The 10,208-nt window shown below is 38.3% G+C and overlaps 1 protein-coding gene across 1 annotated transcript; it reads right to left on the bottom strand.

Annotated features, from left to right (window-relative positions):
* Positions 1–4,858: 4,858 nt before the first annotated feature.
* On the bottom strand, positions 4,859–5,551 carry LOC143621976 (uncharacterized). Its single transcript, XM_077093241.1, has one exon. The coding sequence runs from the start codon at positions 5,549–5,551 to the stop codon at positions 4,859–4,861; it is 693 nt and encodes a 230-aa protein (XP_076949356.1).
* Positions 5,552–10,208: the final 4,657 nt, after the last annotated feature.

Genomic DNA, 10,208 nt, shown 5'->3' with positions numbered 1-10,208 from the left:
GCTCGTTTTGGTGTCCCGAAGGCGTTGATCAGTGATAGAGGTACTCACTTCTGCAATGTGCAGATGGAGAAGGCGTTGCGACGCTATGGGGTCACCCATCGGCTTGTAACCGCCTACCACCCTTAGACTACTAGGCAAGTAGAAGTGAGTAACCGGGGGATCAAACGTATTCTTGAGAAAACGATTGGTTCGAATCGTCGGGATTGGTCCGACAAGTTGGATGATGCGTTGTGGGCCTTCCGTATAGCCTACAAAACTCCGACCGGTTCCACACCATTTCGGATGATTTATGGGAAGGCCTGCCACCTGCCTGTTGAGTTAGAGTACTGTGCGTCGTGGGCCCTACAGAGGGTCAGTCTTGATATGTCCGCCGCGGAGGCCACTTGGTTCCACCAGTTGCACGAGTTAGAGGAGCTGAGAGATCATGCCTACGCCCAGTCGTTCAGGTATAAGGAGCGGACGAAGGAACTGCATGATAGAAAGTTGAAGGGTAACAAGCAGTTCAAGTGTGGGGATTTGGTCTTATTGTATAATTCCCGGTTGAGGATATTCCTGGGAAAGTTGAGATCCCGATGGTCGGGACCGTTCACGGTCACTGAGGATTTCCCGTATGGCGCGATTGAGATAGAAGATAAAGGCGGGAAGTTTAAGGTGAACGGTCATAGACTAAAGCACTACATTGGCGGGCCGGTGGCTATCAGACGGTCGAGGTATTCTACCTTGATTCGCTCTCCGAGACGTAGACGTGATGGATGCATCACTCGGGAGACTGCCCGAGTTGTAGAGTTTGTATTTTTGTTATGTGTTTGTGCTATTGGTTTTATTTGTTTTGTCCATTTCAGGATGTTCCAAAATGAAACCGCTCGTACTCAATCTCCATTCGAGTCGGTCGATTTAAGGGGTGTTCTATTATTGAAAAAAAATATATAAAATAAAAAAATAAAAAAATTATAAAAACCAAAAGCACAAAAATATGTTTATTTCTTTATGTTTTAGCTTTCCGTATTGTACACTGCTATATGTGAGCGAGTTTGAGTTTTGCAGTTTATATTATGCGCATGGTAGCTACGATGGCATCTTGGAACAGGTTCCCTTCGAGGTTGCGGCCGCGAATGAAATGATATACGGTCGTTTGGGTACTATACAGCTATTGATGATTCTGCACACAAACCAGGGGAGTAACCCGTTCTTTGTTTTAGTCTTGTATATTATCTTTTTAATTTTTTTGTTTTATTTTTATTTTATTTCTTTTCCTTGTTCTCATCGAGGACGATTTCGTTCTAAGTGTGGGGATGGGATTTATTTTACTTAGTTGTAGAAAAAGTGTTGAAAAAAAATTTTGAAAAAAAAAATAGTCCCTTGAAATTCGTTTTCTCTACGTTAAACAGGAAATGATATTATTACCGAGTAGTGGTTATTTTATAACTTCTTGGTGGTTTCAAATATATATATATATATAATAAATAAGAACAGTGCCCATTAGACCCGCACGTAATGTATGGTAACCGAACGGTTTAGACTCAGTAATCGATGTGCTGGTAGGCTCAGCCTTTGAGAATGAAAGGGCGGTTTGGTTGTTGACCTAATTGAACCTTTTAAATTGCCTGACTTTAGTGGGAAACATCTTAGGGATTTTGTTTGTTTAACTAAACTCGTGACAGGACTGGAATGAAAAGCTAGGTCATACTCAAGCCTCGAGTCACATGATCGTCTGTATATTAGTTGTTTTATCTTTTGTATTTGTTTCTATTCATGCAAAGCTATGTACTATGAGTATCAAAAAAAAATGCAAAAAGCCAAAAGGCAGAAAAAAAAAGATGCATTTGTAATTGCGTGCACTTGAAAGAGAGCTAGAGTTTATAGTTTGTATATGAGTCGAAATGTTTTAATCATGTGGCAATAGGTTTAAGTCAAGTTGGGGTGACTCGGCCCGGTAAAACCATAATGGAATTGGTGAAGTGGCAGCAGGGCCTTTAGGTGTGGTTCCGCTTAGTCATACAAACTAATGAAATTGTCACGCCTTATTTGCCTCGGTAAGTATTAGGGGCATGGGTTTAAGTGGATAGCAATACCGGCAATCGACCTGATCTAGCTTATTAGGTGAAAGTTGGAAGAAAATATTTGGGTAACGGGTCACTTGTTCTATTACTTTAAAATATATATATATATATATATATATATATATATATATATATATATTAATAATAATAAATAAGTAAACAAAACCAAGAGTTGTCGGTTGAACTCGGTTATGATCCTGTGTAGTCTTCTTTTTTAGAGACGAAAAAGTCTTAAGTGTGGGGATATTTGATGTGTTGTAAAACACACCTACTTTCCGCGCCTTTTATCTACGTATTATATTATATTTTATGTGTTTTAACTTGTTTTATATAGATTTTACATATTAATCTTTATCTTGTAGGTTATGGGTGAAAGAGTGAAGAAACCGAGCTTTTCGAGGAGCTTATGCATGAGATTTCAAGAAAAAACTCAAAGCCCGGCCCGATTACATGTTGGAAAAGCCCAATTCTTACATTATATTATAATATACAAAAAATAAAAATAAAAAAACCCTAAGACCCCTAGCAATCTGCGATCGGCAGTTTTGACAGCAGCCAAGGAACAAGAGAAAAAACTTTTTTGTGCTAAGGTTGTGAGCTTGTGGCGGCTAGGGAAGGAAGAAGAAGGCAAGAAAAAGTCTCGGGATCATTAACCATCGATGTTTACAGCAAGGAGCAGCCCGGAATCATCCTATATCCTTACATCTTTTTCATTGTTCATACACTTTGATTTTTTTGCTTAATTGTTGATTTGTTTTGCAATTGATTGAGAGATTGAATTTTTTATGATAGTTGTTGATCATTGAATGCTTGAATTGATGCTTGAGATGAGTTATACAATGGTTTTATTAAATGTTCATGGCTGTCCAAATATGATTAGAAGCTAAACTTGTTAGTTCTACCTAGGAATGATGATTATTGTTAGTGTTTGATGAGTTTGATGGATTGTTTGACTGATAGACTTTAATTGTTATTGTAAAGTTTGATTTAGACATGAAATAGGTTGTGTTTAAGGGCTGGAAATTTTGGTCATTCATTGCTTAAACCCCTTGTGTCGGTTAATTAGTTTCGTTTTGATTGATCGGTGCATTGTTTGATTCTAGACTTTGTGTTTAGGGTTTGTTTGCGGTAGGTACAACCGTAGGGTTTTGTTGCGTGAATTTGAGGTTAAAGTACAGCGGTTAGGCACCTTCCTAGAGACCAAGAGGTGATAAGAAGTAGGGTCGTCTCATTACCTTTGCATGCTAGAAAAAGAATTGCACGAGAGCGAGTTCGTTTCTTGTCAGGTTTAGGTGTTTTGAGCGACTAATTGATCTATTTTGGTTTAAGTTGAATTGTTCCTCTATACTTGGTTGTGTAGTATTCATTGCCATTAGGGTCGAGTGTTGGTTAGACCGAGAGGTGAGTCAACATTAGAACAATAATATATTGCCACGGGTTTCTTATCAACCCTTTGACCCAAAACAGCCCCAATTGCATAATCACTCGCATCGCACATGATTTCAAATGGTAAAGACCAATCAGGTGATTGCAAAATTGGGGCTTCAACCAATTTTTGTTTCAAAATATTAAAAGCTTCAATACATGCTTCATTAAAAACAAAAGGAGCATCTTTTAATAGAAAATTACATAAAGGTTTTGTTATTGAACTAAATCCTTTAATAAACCTCCTATAAAACCCCGCATGACCTAAGAACGATCTAATGCCCTTAACATTCGTGGGATGAGGTAAGGTGGATATAACTTGCACTTTTGCATGATCTACCTCAATCCCACGACTTGAAATCACATGGCCCAACACAATCCCTTCTTGGACCATGAAATGACTTTTTTCCCAACTCAATACCAAACTTGTCTCGACACACCTTTTTAACACTTTTTCCAATTGAATTAGACACAAATCAAAAGATGAACCAAAAATAGAGAAATCATCCATAAAGATTTCCAAAGACTCCCCCACCATTTCCAAAAAGATACTCATCATACACCTTTGAAAGGTGGCGTAGGCATTACATAATCCAAAGGGCATTCGCCTAAATGCGAAAGTACCATAAGGACACGTAAATGTGGTCTTTTGTTGATCTTCGGGATGAATAGCAATCTGATTATAACTTGAATAACCATCAAGAAAGCAATAAAATTTCTGACCTGATAGCTTCTACACAATTTGATCAATAAATGGTAAAGGAAAATGGTCCTTAAGTAGCTGCATTAAGTTTTCTAATTCTCCACCCGGTTACCGGCCGAGCAGCTACCTCCTCTCCTGAGTCGTTTTTAACGACTTGAATACACGCCTTTTTGGGCACAGTTTGTGTTAGACTTACCCATGTACTATCCGAAATCGGGTAAATGATACACGCATCCAACCACTTCAAAACTTCCTTCTTGACAACTTCCCTCATGTTAGAATTCAACCTCCTTTGCGCATCACGAGATGGTGTAACATTTGGGTCCATGATGATTTTGTGCATGACGATTGAGGGACTAATACCTTTCAAATCGGCAATTGTCCAACCAATTTCCGTCTTGTGAGTGACCAAAACTTCCATCAACTTACTCTCTTGGTCCTTAGTCAAATTTGATGCAATTATGACCGATAGAGTATCGTTGTCACCCATGAAAGCATAATTAAGATGCTTTGGTAATTCCTTCAACTCCACTTTTGGCGGTTCTTCCAATGATGGCTTCAATTTTGTGTCAATGCAGTCTGGTAAGTTCTCTACTTGATGGGTCCATGGCAGTCTCCCCTCTTTGATTGCCATAACCTCAACCTTCTTCTCTTCATCACTTAAGCTCTCCTACAACTCCTGTTCAAACCTATCAAAAACAAAACCACTCTCCGCGATACACCCGTCAATGATATCGGCCATAAAGCACTCATCATTAAAAAGAGAATTAGTATTGCTAGAAAACATATTTAAACGAAGCTTACGGTTACCGAATGTCATATCCACCGTTCCATGTGCACAATCTATGTGAGCATGGGATGTTGCCAAAAATGGTCTTCCCAAGATGACATTTGGTTGTTTTCCCTGTATACTAGAAACATAATCAAGTACCAAAAAATCAACAGGAAAATAAAAGTCTTCCACTTTTACTATAACATCGGTTAAGATTCCCCTTGGAAGTTTTAATATCAAATCAGCCAATACAACTGTTGTATCAACTTTTTGTAACGGGCCGAAATCGTATTGATCATATAAACTTCCCGGAAGAATACTTATACTTGCACCGAGATCCAAGAGCGTCCTTTCAATTTTGAAATAACCTACTTGAATTGAAATTAAGGGTGCTCCCGAATCTTCAAGTTTGAGTGGAAGTGCACCCGACAAAACTGCACTCACATTGACATTCACACCAACTTTCTTAGGTAACTTATGATGTCGTTTCTTTGTACATAAATCTTTTAAGTATTTGGCATATAACGGAACTTGTTTTATTGCATCAATCAAAGGAAGGTTAATTTTAACTTGTTTGAAAACTTCCCACATTTCATCTTGTTGTGGGCCCCTTTTATTAGTTTGTGACCTTTTTACACCGGGTCCACCAAAGCTTCGGGAAAGGGTGGGTTTTTAACCTCCACATCCTTTTCCAAAATGTCAATGGGTTTTTCATTAGTTACAAATTTACCTTTTGGGTTTTCATTAACCAATTTTGATTGCTTTTCTTTTAAAATTGGTTCCGTTTCATTATCACTTTCCTCATCGACATCTTCCACCACACCTTCAACGAATTGTGGTGGATTATTGACCTTTTTATCATAAATCTTACCATTTCTTAAAACACTTACCTTGTTGACGTCGGCATGCTTTGAAAACTTTGAACTTGTACTTTGATGTCCCGGATTTACTGTGGTGTCACTCGGTAGCTTTCCCGCACTCTTCTTGCTTTGAGCCACCTCCTAGGCCAATTGGCCCGTTTGTTTTTCTAATGTTGCTTAAGATTTCTCTTTGGCCCGTTTGTTTTTCTAATGTTGCTTAAGATTTCTCTTGAATTTCCATTCTTTGGACCCACCTCTTATCCATTTCATCTTGTTTTTGTGCCATTGTTGTCAACATGGCCATCATGTCATCAAGAGTAGTAGAACTTTGTTGGTTACCTTGGTCTTGATTTTGACTTCTCCCTTGAGTGTAGTTCCGTGATGAATTACTTTCTCGGTTATTGTATGAGTTTCTTTGATAACTTCCCGAGTTGTAATTGTTTTTTTGGCGGTTTTGATAAGAACTTCCGCCTTGGCTTGACCCTTGAAAATTTGGGTTTGATTGAGTTGATGCATTATCATACCTAAAATTAGGATGGTTTCTCAAACCCGGGTGATATGTGTTGGAATTCATGTCATAATTTTTTTCTCTCCATACACATTATCCACCTCTTCATACGCCTCCTCATCAAATGGATAATTTTAACTCTTATGCCCCAAGTCACCACACCTTTCACACACATTAAATTTCACCGATGCAACATCTTTCTTCTCCTTCTTTTTCAAGAGAGCTAGTTCCCGCTCTAAGGATGCCAATTTCTCCTTAGTCTTATAATCCGGGTTGGATTTTGAAATAGAATGCTTAGCTCTTCGACTAGCTGATGCCTCGGCTTTGGAGCTTTGACTCATCTTCTCAAAAAATTCTCAATCTTCTTCTTCGGGTCTTGATAATAAATTACCATTACTTGTAGACTTCAAATATTTCATTTCTTCCTCGGTTAACCCATCAACGACGCACTTAACTAATTCCCACAACTCAATTTGATGATGTGGACATTTCCTCAACAACTCTTTGAAACGGGTAAACGCCTCGTGAAATAATTCGCCCGGTTGTTGTTGGAATGTTCGAATCTTCATTCGGGCTTCATCCGTCTTCGCCAAAGAATAGTATTCATCCAAAAACACTTGTTGCATTTCATCCCATGAGTGAATACTATTGGCGGGTAAAGTGACAAACCAACTCTTAGTTTTGTCTTTTAATGAAATTTGAAACAACCTCAACTTCACTTCATCTTGATCAAGGTTTTGGTCACCAATTGTGCCACAAATTGCGGAGAAATCGGACAAATGTGTGTATGGTTCCTCGATGGCCATACCATGAAAATGTGGAAGAACATTTATGTAATTGGTTCTTGATTTAAATGCTTTTGTACCCGGTCTTGGTGGAGCAATTGGTGAAGCATTTTCCGAAATAGCCGGTCTAAACCAACCATTAACTCCATGAACCGGCACCACATGATGTCTTCTTTGAAACTGTGGATGATGGTTGTTATAACCGCCACCCCACTGATTGTTAATTAGAATACCATGTTGAAATTGAGTCCTACCCCTTCCGTTTGGATTAGGAAACCGATCATAAAGATTATTGTTGTTGATGTTGATTCAGTTTCCTCTCCGATTATTGTTTGGAGGAATATTATCAAACCCGTCTCCGCCCGCGTACCTATCGTCCGCGTACTCATTACCATTCCACTCCCCATAATTGTTGCTTTGCTCATACCCATCTTCATGATTATATTCCCCTCGACATCATTAAAATCTTCATTCCCATAATTATCCGCATACCCAAACTCGTCAGCATCATCATTGTAACCCGTGTCTCCCGCGTGTAATGTGTGGATACTAACGTTATCCTCTTCATCATTTTCTTCACCATTGTTGGGGAAAAAGGTTTTGTTGGGGAAGAGTTTGATGTTGTGGGCTTCTTTGGTTGTTATTGAGATTTGGATTTTGGTTTCGGTTGGAATTTCGGTTTTGAGTAGAGTTGTGGTTTGGATTAATGGGCATCGGTGAAATGGGTGATCTACGGTTATTGCCAATTGAGTGGTTGCTCATATTTGTAGGTTCGGGTGAAATGGGTTGCAAGTTTTGTCGGTTTCGGTTTTGTCTTGCTAATCGTTCGATTTCCGGTTCAAAAGTAAGTGGTGAATTTCTTGTTGTCGATCGGGTACGCATGCACTTTCTGTCACCTGCACACTTAACAAACCTAGTGTAAACGAGGAAAAGATAAAAATAAATAAATAACTAAAAGTAAATAAAAAAATTAATAAACAGATAATCACTAATTAAAAAAATTAACTAAATTTAAAAACACTAAGCGCACAATCTCCCCGGCAACTGGGCCAAAATTTGATCGGTCGTCGTCGAACCAGTCAAAGATAAAGAAGAATGTGTTCCTAATCGCCTTAAACTAGTTAGGGTAAGAAGGGTGTCAAACCACGAAGAGTTTGTGGTTGGTGCTATAAATTTAATCAATTAATTATTATGAAGTTTTTTTTTAGTAGTCGTATAGACCAAATATGATTTTGATTTGAAATTTTTTTTTTAAGTTTTAATGAAAACAAATAACAATTTTCTAGAAATATAATTGAGTTGTAAACAATGATTATAAAACGAATCAAACCCAGGTTTCAAGTTTTATAAGCAATTCGGGTTACACACACTATAAAAATGAGCTCAAGTAATCACAATGGTTATTTAGGTAGTAAATAATTCATAACGAAAGGCATCAATATTCGTCTATCACAACTAAATGGTGCAAGGAAAACTCGACAAATATATGCAATATAGATTAAGAACATTCACAACCTTGAACACAAATAAAGAATCATATCAATTATCATCTTACGAAGTCAATGACGCAAGGAAATCTTAACAACGCAAGTTCATAATAATAAAAGATTACTTAATTCATGTCTTTCAAACCAAATAATTGCATAAATATTGTCTCAAATTATGAATGTGGAAAACCCTAAAACTTACAAAACCCTACACCCGGGAATGATTAAGGGTGGATTAGCCGCTCATGGTTGTGGAGACCATCTTCAATTTTCTTTTTTCAAACTTCAAGCATGGATGTCAAGTGTTGTTCTCCAATGGTGTTGGCTCTCCAATATCGTTCCTGCCTAATGGTGTAAAAACCTCTTTTTAAAATAATATTCTCGTTTCCCCTGCAGTCCGTAACTCCCCCTTTTTAATTGTTTGGAGTCAAACTTTAATATTTTTTTCTTTCGTAACTGCCTGTGCTGTAACCGGCCCTTTAAAAGAATGGGATCCTCTAGAGATGATCAAAAAAACCGGTTCCTGGAACCGAACCGGTGGAACCGAACCGGAACCGAACCGGTTCCTACTCGTTTTTTGTAGGAACCGGACCCTATCTGATTCAACCCGATGATCCGTGACCGGTTCTTGCATTTCTGAGTGGGGGCGGGTAGGAACCGGAACCGAACCGGAACCGAACCGGAACCGGTTCTGGAACCGGAACCGGTTCTGGAACCGGAACCGGTTCCTAACCGTTTTTTGGCCGTTTTTTGACCGTTGGGGTCAAAAATAGCCGTTTTTTGACCGGTTACGGTACAGGAACCGGGTTAGGAACCGGTAAGAACCGGTTAGATAGGTTAGGGGTCCGAGGGTGGGAGAACCGGTTCGGTTCCCTAACCGGTTCGAGCCTAGAACCGGTTTAAAAGGTGGTTTTGAATACAGGAACCGGTTAGGAACCGGTTCCGGTTCCTAGTCCCAAACCGTTTTGAACATCTCTGGGATCCTCCTTTTCAAACCTCATACTTCTTTTGTTCCGTCCCAAGTCAACAAGCCCATCATGTAACCACTTAATTATTTATATTACATTTTCCTTTTTATAAACCCAAGTTTCCAGCCCATGTAGTTATTTTATGTTTCCATCCGAATAAATAATATGCCTCTAAGTCAAAGGAACAATTCTTCATTTAATGATGACTTCAATTTTATTAATTCCCACCTTTTGCATCGTAGGCTTCACTTGCAATATGAGCACATCAATTGATTAACTGAACAACTTTCCTCCATTTGCAACATGAGTTTTCTTTTCAAATACTTGTGTACGTCTTCGAGTATCACTTGTAGCGGTGATAATTTTCAGCCACTTTAACCTTATAATCTCTTTTATTGGCTCGCATGTTACTAGAGACGTGCTTGACAACATTTTATTTTCTTTTTATATGTTAATATAGAACACTTGTTTATCCTTCCTAATCTTCATGTGACTCCAAATCATGCTCCTAAGTGCCTCCAATATGTAACTTTAACAATCAACGACCTGAATACATAAGCATGTATAAAGTACCATTGATCTAACTAAAAACTAATTTAAACTAATAAAATAATACAAATATATACATGATTTATACCCG

Source organism: Bidens hawaiensis, unplaced genomic scaffold (assembly GCF_021521415.1).
Source record: "Bidens hawaiensis isolate Kalapana, Puna unplaced genomic scaffold, B.hawaiensis_p1.1 tig00003004_1, whole genome shotgun sequence".
Classification (NCBI taxonomy): Eukaryota; Viridiplantae; Streptophyta; class Magnoliopsida; order Asterales; family Asteraceae; genus Bidens; species Bidens hawaiensis.
Note: the sequence above shows the minus strand (reverse complement) of the source record. Positions and strands in the feature narration are given on the sequence as shown.

Excerpts from the sequence above, each read along its gene's own strand:
- LOC143621976 (XM_077093241.1), bottom strand. The coding sequence starts at position 5,551 with ATGTGGGAAGTTTTCAAACAAGTTAAAATTAACCTTCCTTTGATTGAT.